This window comes from Urocampus carinirostris, chromosome 2, assembly GCF_059441175.1.
Source record: "Urocampus carinirostris isolate Australia breed hairy pipefish chromosome 2, RoL_Ucar_1.0, whole genome shotgun sequence".
NCBI lineage: Eukaryota > Metazoa > Chordata > Actinopteri > Syngnathiformes > Syngnathidae > Urocampus > Urocampus carinirostris.
In genome coordinates, this window is record NC_142350.1 from 19,940,035 (window position 1) to 19,959,179 (window position 19,145).

Here is a 19,145-nt window from a genome sequence, read left to right on the forward strand (position 1 = left end):
TCACTATGACTCTGTTGTTTTTATTCTTTATTACACTTGTTTTCGGTTCTACTACATAATAACAGCAACATCTCATGCTCAAGTATTACACAGTGCCCCTTTATGCGAACTGATGTTTGTGTTAAAGCTGTAAGATTCGTTCAGTAATACCAAGAGTGCAAATGCATCCAGATAATGGGTCATGCATTATATTATCATCCCTAATGTAGGAAGACAAACGCAGTTGCCTGTTCTGGTAAATTCCATTACAACTGATGAACTGTTCTCTCTCGCATTCAGTCATTTAATTGTGTTTACAACGAGCAGCCAGGGAATGAGATGCTCTCTGTAAAATGGCTGTAACTGCTAAATGTTGATAGTCAAAAGATTTGTCATGCCATCAAACTGTAATCTTCTCCATCTATAGTATGAACCCGTATAATCCTCCCTCAAAAGGCGTGCATTTAATGACATAACAACGTCAATGCCTTAATGCATGCTGTGTGGCATAAATCTATGCCATGCCCCTCCTGCGGCTTTTACAACGTAAAGATGTTGTGACCTTTAGCTACATAATCCGTCGGGCTAGTTTGGACCCCCTGAGGGTTAGGACGCCTGAGTGCCGGGAAGCGGCTATCTGACTAATAGCTTTGCATAACATTGATCTGACCAGCTGTCTACCATAGAAAAACTCCACCCCTACCGCCCTACAGACAACACAAATGGTAGGGATGTAATAACATAACAAGTATTTGCTTATCGCGATCATGTCTATTTTGAATGTATACGGCAGGGGTGGGAAAACTTTTTGAGGGGCGGGCCGTATCGGTTTAAAACATTTGGCCAAGGGGCTGGTCCTGAAAAAATATACAGTTTTTCCTCATTTATCAAGATGACTACATGGTCCTTATATATAGCAAAATATCCAAAATGAGTATTTCGACAAGTTAAGGCCTGAGTAGGGTGTGAAACCAAGACAAAACACAAATTTCAGATGGATCAGGCATATTTAAGAGGTGTCCCATGGCCAATTTGGCTCGGTAATATAAGCAATCAGAGCTGTGCTGATTTTTTGCATTCGAAATTTGGGTTCAAAAGACCCACACGGGCTGTAAAACATCGGAAAAAAACGTGTGTGATATTTGTTTGGTACACTGTATTTTATATAGTGTTCATCGGCAGCTGAGTGGTTAGAAAATTATCCCCGGAGTAAAATACAGCTACCAGCCTCCCTGTGCAGAGTTTGCATGATCTCCCTGTGCGTGCATAGGTTTTCACCTGGCACTCCAGTTTCATCCCAGATACCAAAAGGATGCATGGCATGATTACCAAGTCCAAATTGTCCCTAGGTATAAGAGTGCGTGTGGATGGTTGTATGTCTCCGGTTCAGGGTGTCCCTTGCCCGCTGCCCAAAGACGCCTGGGATGGGCTCTCACACTTCCATGACCCTAGTGAGGATAAGCAGCGCAGAAAATGGATGGATTTTATTTCTCGCTGCATTTGTTCTGAGTTTTCGAGCCAAATGTTGGAGTCCGGCTCATCGACCAGCCGGACCCCCAGCCGATGATGTGAAAGCAGCTGCCCTCCTTGATGATAGTGTTGAGTCGGTTCATTCACTTCCACTATCAAAAAAGTGTTAGAGGAGGTGTTTTTATTTCACGAGAAGGCCAAGATCTCCATGAAAATCCATGAGCCAGACTTTTGTTGCATTCCTCGTTAGGCCAGGCATCCACATGGCAGAGCACGGGTGGTATCATTAGGTAAGAGCGGCTTTAAAAGGCTAACAAGCGCGAGGCATGGAGAGGCCATAGATCTGCACGGGAGGAGACGAGCCATCAAGCTCTTGCGATTATCTCTTACCTAACCTTGGACCGACTCCATTTGTCACCATTCACTATCTTGACATCTCACTCATTAGATCACTTGATGCAAGAAAGCTCTTTAATGCTTTCCTCAAATTACCTCAAATAGACCGCCTGCACTGATTTGATCACTCGAAATGGATAAAAAGCGCAATGAGCAGCTTTTTTCTGTGTGTGCTTTGGTTGGTGCCACTGATTTGGTTGAGTACAGTTAAACAAGAGTTTAATACTGAACGTACACTACCCTTCCCCAGTTTGGCGTTGCTGAGAAATGTCCTTAATTTTGAGGGGAAAAGCTCAGTTTTTCACTGAAGAGAACATTAGATTAATCACAAATGCATCTTATAAATTGGTAAAGTGGTAAATGACTATTTGAGCAAATTTCTGTTTTGGAACGCAATGCGTAGAGGCTTATTTCTGTTTCCATAGTGTAGTGGTTATCATGCTCACCTCACACGCAATAGGGCCCTGGTTCGAAACCAGGTGGAAACATCTTGAATAGCCTTTTGGCGGCAGTAGCTCAGGAGGTAGAGCGCTCGTCTTGGGATCAAGGGATCCCAGTTTGAATCCCGGCTTGTCCGTGTTACATGTCGAAGTGTCCTTGACACCGAACCCCTAATACCCCCAATAAGGAGGTTAGCGTCTGACAAGGCTGCAATACAAGGCCGCTATTGGGAAATGTGGAGCACATGCTTTGGGAAGTCACTGACTTGAAAAAGTGCTATATAAATGCAGATCATTTCATTTCCAGCAGCCAGCATTCCAGTGTTCTAATAGTATATTGTGTTTGCCAATTGCTTTAGAAATGTAATCGATCATTACAAAACCGTTTTACAATCATGTTAGCACTGCTAAAAAGGGTGAGTAGGTTAGAGGAGCTATAAAACTTACCTTCTAAGCATTTAACTCTCTTCCATACAAGAAATTACCAAGAAACTATAGATCTCATACAGTGTGTACTACTCCCTTCAGAGAACAGCACCTACAGGCTAGAACCAGAGTAGATAGAGAAGTGGCAAGAGGATAAGTACATTAGAGTTTTTAGTGAAGAAACAGATGTCTTACAGGTCTTCAACTAGCAGCTTGTCACACTGTGCAAAGACAGCCCTGAAAAGGTCCAGTGCTGTGTGGCAAGTTGTAAGATGCTACATTGAGAGGCACAACCAAGTAGCTGGGATAGTATACAGGAACCTTTGCAATTAGTATGAGGTAGAAGTACCCAAATTCAGGTAGGAATTACCACAGAAGATCACTAAAACAACAGGGCCAAGATCCTGTGGGACTTCATTGGTGGTGGACAAAGAGCAGAAGAAGGTGCGTGATAATAGATGTGTCAATCCCAGCATATATCTACATCAGGAAGAAGGAACATGAGAAACTGAAGAAGTACCACAGGTTGAAAGAGTAGCTGAAACAGATCTGGAAGGTCAAGGCCAGCATGGTCCCCATGTTATTGGGGTTACTCGGGACCGGGTTGCCCCAACAGATCTTAGGAACAACATTTGAAACCTCAGCCCAGAAGAGCGTCGTCCTAGGAACAACTAACTTAGTGCCAGAACTCTCAAACTCACCAGTCCTCTGGTAGAGGACCCGAGTCTTAGGACAAAACAGACACGATCCCACCAGGGCCAAGGTTGTTTTTTTTATATGTATATAAGTGTAAGATTGTGTGTAAAAAGCAAACCAAGTTCTTGAGACCGATTACCGATGAGATGCATTGAGCTGCTGGTTCGGTTAACAACACACTTAGGATTAGTTCTTGTGTGGACAGATAATGATAGATCACAGTGTTTTTGTTCGACAGTAGGGAGGCCCGCTTGACCTGTTACTTCACTCCATCGGTTTCCATGCGTCACCATGGACGGACTTAACGCTCGAGCTTGGCCGGATTACAGGTGACTTTATCGCAAGCGGGGACATGCTGAGCGATAGCGTGTTGAGCTTCCTTGCCAGAACCCGTTTAAGAGATATGCAGGTGTGCCGGCATGTGTTCTGGGCAAATTTTGACATAATGTTTAGCAAGATCAACTCAACATTATTTTCGAGAATCCAATAGTGGCTTAGAGCTTTGTAAGTCAAAGTAAAATGAAAAAAATGTCCTATATGGAATATCAGTAATGTGTGTGTTGAATCTAAGCTTCATGTGGATACAAAAATAATGTGGAAAAACTAAAATTGCTCATTCATTGTACTCAAATACATTTTTTACTGCTGAAGAAAATATCGTAAATGTACCTGTAGCTAGATTTGGTGAGTTTAAATCTGCCTTTTTATTATTTCATCTGAAATTCATGAGGTCTTTGACTACTCTAGAAAAATATCAAAAATGTTTGTATTGTTAAGCAGTTTAGACCAGATGTCACCAACTTTTTAAAGTTTACAGCTACTTTTAGTTCAAGCTACGAAGCACTACCAGTTTAACTCATTCAATGCCATATTGATCAATATGTTTTCAGAAGCATTGTCCCTTACTGACAAAAGGTTAAAATACATTTTTCTTGTTTTATTAAAAAAATGATGAAGGGTTTGGCATTGCTCGTCAATAAGTTTCAAGCATCTTGGAATGATTTCAGTATGATAAATCACCATTAGATAACAGGAGTTGCTTTGATCAGGTCTTTGTCCACACACTGAGGAAGCCCCCGCTTCTTAAATCCTACCAATGAGTGTAAATAGGCGGCCCTAGCGGTGGGACAAAAAAAATGGATTCATGTATATATTGTGAATGTATTTTTTGCATTTTTTAAAATTGACGTTTCTCCCCTGAGTTTTTTTAAATGTATTGTTTGGACGTCATTCCGGGTTTGTGTCCCAGAAGTATGTGATTTAAGATGCTTGTTTTTCTTAGGAAGGAAAATTTAAATCACAATCATCAATTACATTAATTTGCAATACTTATAGAATTCGAGAATCGTGCGATGAATAGAATCGGCAGATTCGTTTCGTGGTACTATCAAATCTTGACCAAAGGATATCGTCCAACTCCTAGGCGGCTTCATATGGCAAGTAGGCGTAGTCAAGCAGAGTCACGAGGAATTGACAAATAGTTATAGGCAGTTAACTCTTCAACAGCGCTTATTCCTTTCGATGACAAAGTTCCATCGTGATCCTCTGGTCGAAGTGGGATGATGTTACGGGCATGTCCGCAGGAGCACCGTCGCCCAGGCCAACGTGATCGCTATGGTGATCGAAATCATGTGAAAGTTCTTGCAAAGTTCATGCATGAGTTAGGTGCTATTGCGGAAAACTGTCACTGTATTTTCACGAACATAAGGCGCACATAAAAGTCTCAGATTTTCTTTAAATTGTGAAGCACGTCATATCTTGCGGTGCGACCTCTGTGTGACCTAAAGCGGCGGACGTAGACTATCTCAGTGACCTTTGGCTTGGGCGCCCGCCCTGAGACGAGGAGGTCACAGGTTTGAGCCTTGGCAAAGTCATATCTAAGACTTACAACATTTTTGGGTGGACTCTGATGTTTTTGTGAGATTGTTCACATTTCCAATTAAATGCGACTTGCACGTGATCTCCTGCGACCTCTTTGCATCTCCTGTGTGAACGTGATAAGTGTCCCTCTTGTGCAGAAGAGGACACGTGAAGTCACATGAAATGTGTTCATTGTTTGCGGAAGTACTCACGATGCTAACGCTGTAGCATACTGTGGCTTGCAAAACTATTTCAGCAAAACATTCTGGAAGAAAACCTGAGACTGGGACAAAGATTTGTCTTCCAAAAAGACAATTATCCAAAAGATTAAGCAAAAGCTACAACTGAATGGTTCACAAAAACATATCAAGGTGTTAGATTGGCCAAGTCAAAGTCCAGACCTCAATCCAATTGAGAATCTGTGGAAAGAACTGAAAACTGCTGTCCACAAACCCTTTCCATCCAACAGTGCTATTTTGCAAGGCGGAATGGGCAAAAATATTAGTTTCTCGATGTGCAAAACTGATAGAGACACACCCCAAGCAACTTGCAGCTGTAATCACAGCAAAAGGTGGCGCTACAATGTATGAACTCAATGGGGCTGAATCATTTAGCACACCCACTTTTTAGTTTTTTTATTTGTTGAGAAAATTTAAAATATCCAATAAAGTGTTTTCCACTTCATGATTGTGGCCCACTTATTTTTGACGCCTTACAAGAAATTACAGTTTTATATCTTTATGTTTGAAGTGTGAAATGTGGCAGAAGGTCACAAAGGGGGCCAAGTAGTTTTGCAAGCCACTGTATCTAGCAATGTGAAAGACTTCCAGCGGATTATGATATTATAAAAAGAATGGATTGTTGACGCTGGGGCTAATGTGTCAGGCCGGACTGCTTTTGCAAACGCCGGCATCATTTCCGAGGAGCCGCACGGCACGGAGAGTGACTCTTAAAGTGAAGAAAGTGAACCTTTTAATGGAGATTTAGCAAGGCTGTTCTGGTCAGAACAGAGATTGAGAATTTTGACCGTTTTGTTTGATATGGATTACCTGTAAAAATGTGAGTACCAGCTCTTTTTAAAAAATGTAGTTTTATCAGTGTGTTTTACTTTGTAATTAATACTTAGAGATACCACAAAGAAACTAAGTTTTGGTTCACTTGTATTTTAAATAAACACTCGTATGCTTGTATGTGTTGTTGTAAGGTGACCGCCGCAGAGGGCACCGGCGCCCTATCATGCACTGCACCCTGTGTAGTGTTAAATACAGAAATAGAACCAGCTAAGGAGACTGCGCCCTTTAACAAGGTGCTCCCAATGGTTATGAGAATACAGTATTTTGCAAGCAAGTGGTCCTTATGTTGTTTATGGAAAGCATTGTTTGTATATTGTAAGTATCACAAATGCAAAAAAAAAAGCACCACTGAAGGGAAAGTTCTGCTTATACTGCATCCTTTCACAAACCGCTGGAAACGAGTATTTTTAAGAAACCTAAAACCCTGGTTTAGATCATATAAAATGAATGTCGAATATTTTATTCAGATTCAATGAGTTTATTTTTTGCTTTATACACAATAATATGCTACGGCGTTAGCATACATGCCAACCTTTTTGCATTTTTAAAGCGATGTTTTTTAATTATTTGGGGCGACAGTAGCTCAGGAGGTAAAGCGCTCGTCTTGGGTTCAAGAGGTTGCAGGTTCAATTCCCAGCTCCTTCATGTTGTATGTCCAAGTGTCCTTGGGCAAGACACTGAATCCCTAATGCCCCCGATTAGCAAATATTTCTCTGCTATTGGTGTGTGATTGGGTAAGTGTGAAGCACATTGTAAAGCACTTTGGGGGCCTTCATTGGCTTGAAAAGTGCTATATAAATGCAGACCATTCACAATTTTACGCGCCAAACACAAAATGTCTCCAGAATATCAAAACAACAACATATATGTGCTTAAAAAGTGGAAATGGCGAACTTTTACCAAAACGGAAATGTAGTAAGATCGTTAGAGCGGCTTATTCACGCACAAAAACTTCAAAATAAATACTAGTCTCGAGTCAAGATTTCTGGTTGCTGTTTGAATCGGGAAAAAAAGTAGTTTTTTTTTTTAATCTGTTAAACCTTCTTAACGGTATTGTTATTAAGTATACGATTCTTATGGATACAAAAATAACGTGGAAAAAAACTGAAATTACTTATTCATCGTACTGCAATACATTTTTTACATCTAGTAAAAATTTCGCAAATATAACTGTAGCTAAGCAGTTTAGATAATACTAAATTAATGTTGAATGTTTTTTTAGATGAGGTCTTCGACGTTAAAATACTAATTAGCCTTCTATTGCTACCTAGCGGGAATATTTTACAATGCAAGCTCTCATGCTAGGAGGTGGGGGATTCAAATTAAAACCAAGGATTTTTTCAAATGTCACCGTCTTTAAGTGACCAAAAATAATGCCTACACTTTAGCAATAAATTATTAATAATCAAAAATATTTTCAAGGTATCCATACAAAATTGCTGAATTTTTTTTATTATATGTTTTTCAAATACTTGAGTGGAAAAGCGCCCGAATAAATCAAATATTTTGAAAATTGATTCATCGGAATTACAGTATATTTTCAAATACAGGTAAATATATCTGTATCACTCTGTATTACCCCTAAAAGTATTTGACACAAGTGGACTGGGGGGGTTAGGTATTAATTTGGACTCCGAAACCTTTGGGATTTGTACACAAACATTAAAAAACGAAAAACTATTTTAAACAATTCAGAAAATAGTTTTATTCTTATACTTCCATTCCCGGTTGACTGGTCTTCGCAGCACTTCTTACCTGAGATCAAGAACGTTTAAATACCATTTGGCGTTTTAGTGCCATCCAGTGGAATTATTTGATAATGCGGGTGGAGGATTTAAATGAAAGTCAAGGGATTTACAATTATCACCGTTTTTAAGATTCCAAAATCCATATTTTTGCAAGACAGTAATCATAATTAAAATATTTCAAGGGGTCCGTACATCATTGTATTATTTAAATGAAAATTTCCAAAACTTGGGCAGATAAGCGCTACTGATATCAAAAGCTGTTTGGAAATTAAAATACAGAGTAAATTAATGCATATATTTTAGAACTTATTGATTAAAGTACAACCCTTGTGGAGCTGGGACTACGCTCACGGGGTCGACTTGGGCCCGCCTTCAGATGGGCTCACTACCTGTGAGAGGGGCCACAGAGGTTGGGTGCATAGAGACTCGGGTGGCAGCCAAAGGAGGGGTCTTTGCTGCACCGATCCCCAGTTTTAGAAGTTGGCTTTTGGGTGGCTGGGTTTACTTACACTTAGAGATAAGGTGAAGCTTTGTCATCCAGGATGGACTCAATGAAGAGCTGCTATGAGGTAGTTTGGGCATCTGAAAAAGATGCCTCTTGGACACCTCCCTCGGGGGGTGTCCCGGACATGTCCCGTACGTACACTCACACAGGACACGCTGGAGAGACTAAGTCTCCAGGTTGGCCTGGGAACGCCTCGGGATCCTGGCGAATGAGCTAGACGAGGTGGCTAGGGGTAGGGGTCAGGAACCTTTTTGACCCAGAAGGCCATAAAAGCAAAAAATTTGGATTTTTTTTTTTTTTTTTTGAGAGAGACATACCATGTATATTTTAGAACGAAATTCAACAAATCCGCCAAGCCCCCTTTCCAGGCAAATGCTAATTCTTCAGCACATTTCATTTCACTGTGTGATGTTTGATGATTTGATCAAATCTATGAAATAATAATTATGCCGGAGCCTGTGTCCCATATAGCTATAAATAAAACACTTAAAATTAAGAGTGTTAAGGCTCATTTTGACCTAAATAATGGTTTCAAAACAAGGTGCAAGCAAAGTTATTTCGTAAAAATGTCTGAGCTTCCCTTACACCTGACCTCTGGATAATCGAAGATAAAGGATGGATGGATGATTTTATTCATAGCTCGCAGCTGAGTTTGTGATGTTTGTGGTGAGTTGGTTCAGGTGTAAAGCTGCATTTAGTCAACTGTTAAAATATTGCAGAGCCAAACATGATATTCATGTTCCTATTGTTCTGAGATAAATGTGTTGCACTTAGAAAAGACCCATTACTGTAATTATTATTCGTAGGGTAGGCTGCTAATGTAGGTTGAATGATAAAGCATCGTACTGATAAACAAAGCTATTTTGGTGTTGACCTTATGTTAGACTAATTTGGTGAACCTGAAAACATAAAGTGGCCCCCGAAACCAAACTGAAAAAGAATATTTCCATCTCAGGCTGAATGGTATTCACAGCACTTTTACACATGTGACCAAAAACGTCTGGACAATGTTTCCCAAAGTTGCTGCGTCAATGTGGATCATTGACAACACACAGAAAACTTTGCTGTCAAACATCGCTATAGCGATGGTGATATTCTAATAATTCGCAAACTCTTTTAATCGATCACAAGTTAACTTGGCCGTTACTATGCTGAGTGTCTTTGTCCACACTGCAAGGAGACTGTGGAGACCGGTCCAGGGGTGGAGGAATTTTGAAGTCAAGGGCATGCAACGACCTATCAAGGTAACGCAAAACCATTTTTTGCAATGAGTGTGTCAGGATGCAAAATGCTGTTGAAACCGTTCTTACAAATTCTGAAATTGAGTTTGTAAATACATTTCAGTTGTTCAATGTAAATGCTGCGGATGGCTCTAGGGCAGAGGTCATAGTCTATCAGTGGCAGAAGATGCTAATAGATCAGTCCCACTTGGATATAACAACCTTGACATATTTTTTATTAAAGACACAAAAAGGCGTGTTTTTTTCTGAAAACTACTTTCTTTCTAAAATGTCAACTAATGTTTCAATCCTGAGGTTTGCTTGAGATTTTGGAAGGAAAATGAGTGTAAAACATGTTGGGGTACAAAGTCCGACGCCCTTTACGCTCATGTTTGCATGGTGATGGTAAATGTACAACTTTTGTTTTGAAACCAGTCTTTGTTTCTTTCTGTCTGTCTGTCTGCCCGCCTGTCTTTTTTTTCTCCTTCTCTCTTTATCTCTATTATTTTCTCCCTCACAAGCACTTTTTCTTTGTCTCTCTCTCTCTTGTTCTCTCTCTTTCTTGTTCTCTCTCTCTCTCTCTCTTGTTCACTCTCTCTCTTGTTCTCTCTCTCTCTCTTGTTCTCTCTCTCTCTCTTTATTTTTTTGTTTTTTCTCTTTTCTGTTTAATCTACCAGTCCTGCCCCCGTGTGATTTTTTTTCCCTTTTATGAGGCCTCCGAGCTCCAATGAGTGTGACAGACCTGCTCTAAAAAATATCGTCTTATGCAGAACAAAAACATTTTTTCGTTAGAAAAAAACAATCTCTACCAAAACCAACAACTAAAAACCAGTCAGTTTGTTTAAAACTCTAAAATAATGTGCTGTGAGTTGTAAACAATCCCAAAATTGAGTCATTTCAAAAGCAAGGAAAAAGGACATCGCATCGTACTGAATAACCACAAAGATGAGTGTTGAAAGCAAACGCTGAAATTGGTCTGATTTCCTAGTATAGATGCAGTGTGCAATGTTTCACCACTAGATGTCACTAAATTGTCTTGTGCAACCAAAATCGAGTGCTACAAAGAACCGTCAGCGACTCAAAGTGACCAAACCGCCCCATTTTCTTGTCATTTTATTGTCCAGTCAATCGCAAGAATAGGCTCTATGATAGAAAGACGATGACGTATTTCCGGAAAAAAATCAGGATGGTTGGAAGATTCCGGTCAGCTCTGGTCTCAATGTTATGCTAGCAACAAACCCCCTAAAGCCGAATACGGATTGGTTTTTGGACGTTATTTGCAATTAATTTCAACTCTTCTTATGCCCGCCGAAGGTCAGAATGACTTGTATACGCACAAATGTTTGTATAATGTTTTTGCCTTCTTTAAATTACACACATGGCTCCCGTTGCAGCTTGTTGACTTTTTTTTTAATATAAGTATTGCATTGACATTTGTTCCATGTCAACTAATTTGCACATTGAAAGGTATTTTGACATATATGTGTACGAGGAAAAACAAATCAAATTTTTGTTTCATACAATGCAACACAGCATTGTCTCTGTGAATGCGCTGCACAAGAATGTCTTCAGAGGCAAAGATAATAAAGTCACAGCATCCAAATCCTGTAATCAGCGACTGCCCCTGGACTTGCCAATAATGGCAATGACTTTCTTTCAGCTTATGCACACCATGATCAATTCTGAGGTATTCGCAATCCATTTTGGGCATTTAATTTTAACGAGCCCAAAGGATGGTCGCTCGATAGGGTCATATACCAGACCATCACATCAGGTGATGCACCCAACCACGGTGCATCTGGATGAACCACTCGCCCACACGTGGTTGAGTTCACATTTTTTTAAAACGGTACTTGATTCTATTTGCAGACCCCTCTTCATGTGTTCAGTTTGTCGTGTTCCTCGGGTGAGTCTTTCAGGTCGGACAATTCTCCGGACATCATTCACCGTAATCTTCGGCAACTTCAACAAACAGCGTGTAATTGTTAACTCCGCAATGACGTTATTACATCCTTACTCGAACGCGGAAGTAAGTCGTGCATAGAGTCCATTGCTTTCAGCAAGATGACAGATCAAAATATCAACTCACTACAGGCGAGGTAAAATGAATGTAAAATTCTCCACTACAATGTTATTAACGTCAATGGACACCTCGATGCCATGAATACAACTTTGTATGTAATAATTGAGACCCTTTTCTACTGACTTCTGAGATAAGTTTGCATAATAAGTTGGAAATGATACGGCTTTGCTATCAGGAATGGCGACTATAGAGTCGCTCGTTGTTGTTTCGGCCGCCCTATTCGCTCCGTGTGTGATACATGGAAACTATAACTATGGTGGCCGTGGCTTAGCGCTCTCAGTCGGATCTATTAATTGTGTTTGCAGTATATCCATTTTTTTCCTATTTACTTTTAAATACACTGCGTTGTATAATAAGCAACACTGAATTCACTGCAATTTGGCTTAAGAATTTAGAAATATGCTGTGATTTTTTTTGTACCGTCTATTTGGTAAATAAAAAAAACTTGTTTTTCACAAAATATCTTAGATTTTATCCTACATGATCTGTTTTGCTTTAAGTAAATAGGTTAGTGTTATTAAGGTTTATCATCGCTTAATAAGGGGAATTTCAATCATTTAGAAGGGGAGCTATATAAAGTAGTATTTTATATGTTCCAGTCTGGAGCCTTTGCTCAGAAAATGCTGGCCTAGTGATCCCAAGAGCCAAGAAGAGATCCGCTGGTTCGAGAGCGTTCTCCATTCGGGCCCCGCTGCTGTGGAATGCTCTTCCCCCTGAGATTCGATATGCAACCTCAGTGGAAATGTTTAAATCTAAGCTTAAATGTCATGATTGCCGATTAAGCGCAGCTGCGGCGACTTATTTGGAGCCAACGGCCCGGACAGCTGATTGGCTGTCACTCTCTTTTTAAACCCCTGGCTTCCTCTTGGAAGCCATCAGATCATTATGCGAACTGTTGCCTTCAGCTCAGTAAGCCTTTCCGTCCGACTACGTTTTTGCGCTGTTTTTTTCTGCCTGATCTTTGTTGCCAACCTGTTTCCGGACCTGATTACGCCCCGTTCTGCCTGCCTGTTACCTTACCAGTTTTGCCCCGTTACCTGCCTGCCTCCTACTACCGACCTTGTTTACGAATTCCACACCGGCTTTGATCTCCAGCCCCGGCCAACAACTTCCTATTCCCGCCTCTCTCTGATCCTCCTCGCTCGACTCGGAAGTGCCACTTCCGCGTTCCCGCCACCTGCTACCCGTGTTTGTCGATCCGCGGATCGTGGAAGCAAGCCTTTCTCTCCCTCTTATCAATAAAAACTGAGAAAACGAGCGCTATTGGGTCCCGTCTCTGTTTCTGTTTTGTGACATTAAAACACACTTCTATTCTATAGCATATGAATAACCTATATTTTATGTTGACAATATCTGTATTATTTGCCCTCATGTAGGTTTTAGATCAGGGGATGGTGTCATAATAGTCTGTGGTTTGCAATAATATGTGGTCTGTGCAGCCCTTTGAGACTCTTTGTGATTAAGGGTGTCATAAATAAACATGACTTAATTTTCAATAGGGACAAAAGACAAATTGCCTCATTATAAAAATCCTTATAACAGGAACATTCAGGGTGTGGTGCATAATTTTAGGTGGCTATAAGACGTTTAAAATTAATATCTTATTAAGTATGTGTTGAGGATGTCCAACTGAGTTAAAAAAAAAGCCTTTGCATATATTTTTTTCACCACGCCTATCTGCTTTTATCTTACTTTTACCATTGGTGTTCCGGCCACTTAGCATCAGGCTGAAGGAGAGTGAATACACGCGCACACTCTCGGTTTTCTTGAAAATGGTGAAAGTAAGAAAATGAGTGTTTCAAATGCAGTCCAAATGCCAACCCAAACACAACATGAAAAAAGAGTTTATTTGAGCTCCTCTAAGAGAGTCACGTACATGCACAGGCAAAGCAAGCAGCTAGACAGAGGCTGCAGTGATGATTTCGGCAAGGAGATGACATTAGCAAGTAAAATATTTTTGATAAAAGATTAAAAAGTCTATTATTCAGTCGTCATAAATGTTGTATTTCAGCTAAAGTGAGATTAATTTCCGTGAAATAAAAGAACAATTCTAGAAAATATTCTATCATTCAATCACTGAAATATCTTTTAAATTCGAATTGAATTGAAATGCAAAAATATATCTAAAAGATTGAGCTCTAAGATGCTTTCGCCGATCTATATAGACAATCAGCTACTAATTCAAATACATCAGATTTTTCTTTTGCAACTTGTACTACAGATCATGAGTTAAAGGCGAAACTTTGTGCGAGCTGTGTAGCACTTAAATATTAAGCCCACTGAGGAGTTCGAGCAACAGCCATCCACGGGGTATTTACCGCAACCTGGATACTTTTTGCCAACTAAATACGGTCTGTATCTGTCCAAATACTGTAGTTTTGCTATTTTTGAGCCTAACTGCAAAAATAATTTTCTTAGTTTATGTTGTTAATAAATCATTTTAGATACGGTCGTACAGATTCAACGTTTGTCATCCAAATTTTAAACCGGTTTTTAATGACAAATTTGGGGTTTGCGATATACATGAATAAATATATTTATGTATAATTCCCTCTAAAAGCATTTTCTATTTTCAAACATTTCTTAAAACGTTTCAGGGAGCCACTAGGGCAGCACTAGAGAGCCGCATGTAGCTCTAGGGTTGCAGATTGTTGACCCTTGTTCTACTGCATACTTACTCTCCAGATACTACTATGAATACTTAAGGGTGTGGGATGGGGATCAGCAACAAACGGCTCTGGAGCTTCATGCGGCTCTTTGGTGCTTTTTCAAAAATGTTTGATAATGGAAAATGGTTTCTGTGAGACTACAAACATGACACTTTTTTAACTTATTGTTTTTGCTTTTTCCCATTGTTTTAAAACATTCAAACAAAACAACAAAAACAAAAAAAAAACTATTATTTCTTGACAATTTTAAATTAATATGAACATATACAGTGCCTTGTAAAATTATATCAAACGAGCTTTTTATGGTATTCTTTCAGAAATGGCTTTCTTCTTGCCACTCTTCCATAAAGAGTACAACTAATAGTGGTCTTATAAAACAGATGCAGGTCATTCTATTTGATCATGGGACTTTTGGTTGCTTCTCTGATTATTTTTTTCTTTGTTTGTGCTGGAAGTTTAGAGGGGCAGCCCTTTCTTGGAAGGTTTGCAGCAGTTTTATGCTCCCTCTATTTCTATATTATTGCTCTCAAAGTGCTTTGGAGATATGTTGTCATTGTTGATCATTTAGGAGGACATTGGATCATTCAGAAGTCATCCGGGAACTTATGGAGTCAGTTGTTTGAGCTGAGAGAACTGGGGGGCAATTTTACTGTGATATTTTTGCATTTGATTTGACGACACAGCGAACTACAATTTCAATTGTTCCCATTTTAATTAGAACAGCTTTCGAAAGGATTACCACCCAGGGAATTTTGCTTGAGGTATATTTATGTTACATTTTTCAACTTCCCTTCCAGGTGATGAACGGAGACAAACCATGGGCTCTGATCCCCGAAGTGGGCGAACAGGGCATCCCGGAGGAGACCATGGATATATTGAGGCCGCACTTCAGGATAGTGCTGCACCAGGACTTTGTGAAAGACCCGGGAGTGTGGGGCCCTCATATTCAAGTCATCTTTAACTGGGCAAAACTCCCTCTTGTCACGCCCGACCTGCTGACTTCGCTTCCTGCCCTGGAAGTGATAGCAAGTGCAGGGGCAGGCTACGATCACCTGGACCTGCCCTGCATCCTCCGTTCTGGGGTGAGGGTTGCTAACACTCCCAAGGTGGTCAGCGATAGTACAGCAGATATGGCCATGGCGCTCCTTCTTGGGTCTGCACGCAACATTGTTGATGGTGATTAAAAGTGCACTTGTCGTTCGGTCATAACGTGTGAGTGATTAACTGTTGACCCTGTTATTCTTATTAAAAGGGATGTCAATGTTTTCACAGGACACAGGATAATGATAGACCCCAAGACCACCATCCTGCCGCAGAGCCTGGGTAGTGTTGAGGTTTCAGGGTCCACTCTGGGGATCATAGGATTGGGAAACATTGGCTACAAAATTGCTCAGCGGGCCAAAGGATTTGACATGAATATTTTGTATTATAACAGAACCCAAAGGTAAAATATTTGAACTTTATACTGTAAACCATTGCAGGAACATAACGTTTGATGTTGATCAGACTAATCTAAATCCATCCACTATCTAAACTGCTTTTCAAATCCCAATTTGTGTGTGTTTATATCTGTATGGGCTCTGAAATTGCTAAAACAATTTTTGCCAAAAGTTACACAGTTGTACTTTAGGGCTCCCCAAGTGACTTCAACTAGGTTTCGTGTCAAATCATCCCTAATAAATACCAAAAAATTGATAAACATTTGCTTTTCGTGTCCCGGTCTGAAGCCTATGTTCTGAGAGTGCCGGTCTTCTGGTGATCCCAAGAGCAAAGAAGTGTTCTGCTGGTTCGAGAGCGTTCTCTATCCGGGCACCGGTGCTGTGGAATGCTCTTCCCCCTGAGATGCAACCTCCGTGGAAATGTTTAAATCTAAGCTTAAAACTCACTTCTACTCTATAGCATATGAATAACCTACTCTTCTCGTCGGCTCCAGAGCAGGGGAATCTATAATAATATTCTGAAAAATAGTCTGTGTAATATAGTGTAATAATCTGTGAAGCCCTTTGAGACTCTTCGTGATTTAGGGCTATACAAATAAAAATGACTTGACTTGACTTGACGTGTGGTCTGCTTTGGGGTTGCTAACGCCCTTTTGCGGCCCAATTGGATACTGCAGCTCCCGACCACTCCAAGTAATCAAATTCAACCTTCCATCAGCTATTTTGCTTGTATCAGTTATTTGGACTAAAATGCATTCAAATCCTCAGTAACGAGCTGACCTTTTCTCCTTAGGAGCTTGGAGGATGAGCAGGCCTTGGGGGCCAGTTACTGCAAGAGTATTGACGACCTTCTTGGTCGCTCCGACTTTGTGATGCTAGCTGTGTGCCTGACACCCGAGACCTGGGGCCTTATTGGCACCAGGGAGCTGGCCCTCATGAAGCCCACCGCCACGCTTGTCAACATCAGCCGTGGTACATATTTTTAAATGCGGTCTTTAAAGATGTTTTCTGACATTACTCATAATTTGTAGGACAAGTGGTGGACCAGGACGCATTGGTTCAGGCTCTGCAAGCCAGGACCATACGAGCCGCTGCTTTGGATGTGACTTACCCTGAACCCCTACCAAGGTTCTCCTACATGACAACAGCATCTCAAATGAAACGTCTTAAGATTTTTACACGCAACTTTATCCTCCAATGTTCTCAGGGATCATCCTCTTCTCAGTCTTCCCAATGTTCTGATCACTCCTCATTCAGGAACCTGCACCGTTGCCACTATGAGAAAGATGGTTCAGAAGATGGCCGACAATGCCCTGGCGGCTCTTAAAGGCGAAACCATGCCTGATGAATTGAAATGCTAATTAATGCTCTAGTGCAGGGTTCTTCAACCTTTTTCAAGCTGCGAGCTACTTTTTGTTTCTATTTAGCTCAAAAGGCTACCAGTTTGATATGCATATTGAAAATATGTCATTACTATGTAATTATAAGAGGTTAAAATAAGCTCACTCAACCACTCGCCATCATGCCTGTTAGAACTCAAATTTCCCAGAAAATCACAATGACTAATGGTATATTTTCGCTAACCAGTCCACAGGCTACAAAGATAGTCGTAGGGGCTACATTGACACCACGTTGGAGACCCCTGCTCTAGTGTTTTCTAACCCTTTTCACCCATATTTCTATTTTACTGAGGATACACAAAATCTCATCTCATCTCATTAGCTTCACCGCTTATCCTCAGTAGGGTCGCGGAGGTGCTGGAGCCCATCCCAGCAATCATCGGGCAGTGGGCAAGGGACACCCTTAACTGGTTGCCAGCCAATCGCAGGGCACATAGGGACAGAAAACTCACTCGCTCATTCACACCTAGGGACAATTTGGACCGGCCAATTCACCTGAAATGCATGTTTTTGGAACGTGGGAGGAAACCGGAGTGCCCGGAGGAAACCCACGCAAGCACGGGGAGAACATACAAACTCCGCACAGGAAGTCTGGAGCTGGATTTGAACCCACGCAGGAGGTTCCCAAGACATGAACTGTGCCGCACATGCGCTAACCACTGCGCCGCCGTGCTGCCGGATACACAAAATCACCCTGCAAAATTGTATTTTAGATGATAGAATAATTTAATGTTTAATTTTTTTGAAATTCATAATAATATATACTTATAACACACATTTCATTGAATAAAACTGCCCCAGTAAATTCAAAACATACAGTGTGCAGACTTTTATTTATTATTTATTACCCCAGTGTTTCTCAACATTAATGAAGAGAGATGCATTTTATTTTGAATTCAATTGAATTGAAATGTCTTTGTCATTGACATCAACGTTGTGAAGCATTGTATGCAAAGAGATTAGACATGACACTCCTGGCTAAACATGCAAATGGATTCAACCATTTCAAGGCAGTGGAGTGTATCCAACGCTACATTTTTTTCACATTTATTTATTTATTTATTAACTTTTTTTTTTTTTTTTTTTAACCAGAAAGGGAACAGATAATTTACATAAAAATATAAATGTTTACTTCTGGTTATGGAAACTCTTTAAGGACAAAACTGTTTAAGTTCACACAGGGTTTGTACACAAAATCCAGTCTGAATTTTGTATAATGCAAAAATATATCTGTGATTTACATATGAGATTTGCGTGTGCAAATATCAAGACATAAGATTTTCAGATCTTGAGTAAATAACGACGAGATTTGTATATCTGAACAAGACGTAACCATATAGGTGTTGGCTAAAAAAATATATGAATATGTAGCTTACATTTTCAGGAAGTTCTTCCCATCACAATTTACCATTGAAAACCCTACCTTAATTCGGGCCATAATAAATGTCGACAAATAATATGTAATATTTGCACTAATACACATTTCATATTGCCCTGTTTAAGTGTAGCATGCACCAGTCCTCCTCCGTAGAGGGCGATGACACTTCATAGGACAATAGCATACAAACTCATGCCAGCTCCCATTAATCACGAGAGGAGAAAATGCAATTGCAAACCAAAGTCACCAGAAATCAATGTCAGCTTTATTTTAGAGCAAAGTTTAATTGAAACAATGGCAAAAATTCAAGCTTTTACAAGCACTTAAACCAGAATTCAAGCCTTGAAACTCAATCATTTTCAA

The 19,145-nt window shown here is 40.3% G+C and overlaps 1 protein-coding gene across 3 annotated transcripts; it reads left to right on the forward strand.

The window, feature by feature from the left end:
* Nucleotides 1-9,641: 9,641 nt before the first annotated feature.
* On the forward strand, nt 9,642-18,218 carry LOC148371301 (uncharacterized). 3 transcript variants are annotated; one of them, XM_088329310.1, is made up of 6 exons: nt 9,642-9,837; nt 15,363-15,741; nt 15,838-16,009; nt 16,798-16,976; nt 17,036-17,132; nt 17,212-18,218. In XM_088329310.1, exons 1-6 carry the CDS (start codon nt 9,742-9,744, stop codon nt 17,363-17,365), a joined length of 1,077 nt encoding a protein of 358 aa, XP_088185436.1. In that variant the 5' UTR covers nt 9,642-9,741; the 3' UTR covers nt 17,366-18,218. The 3 variants fall into 3 exon arrangements, with proteins under 3 accessions (XP_088185436.1, XP_088185437.1, XP_088185438.1); XM_088329311.1 differs by lacking the exon at nt 9,642-9,837 and adding an exon at nt 10,922-11,127; XM_088329312.1 differs by lacking the exon at nt 9,642-9,837 and adding an exon at nt 11,561-11,912.
* The last annotated feature ends 927 nt before the right edge of the window (nt 18,219-19,145 follow it).

Bases quoted from the DNA above. Each gene is read 5' to 3' on its own strand.
- LOC148371301 (XM_088329310.1), top strand. From the start codon at position 9,742: ATGCTGAGTGTCTTTGTCCACACTGCAAGGAGACTGTGGAGACCGGTC. The intron at 16,977-17,035 runs GTACATATTTTT...CATAATTTGTAG, and splicing joins GCTTGTCAACATCAGCCGTG to GACAAGTGGTGGACCAGGAC. The intron at 17,133-17,211 runs GTTCTCCTACAT...CAATGTTCTCAG, and splicing joins TACCCTGAACCCCTACCAAG to GGATCATCCTCTTCTCAGTC.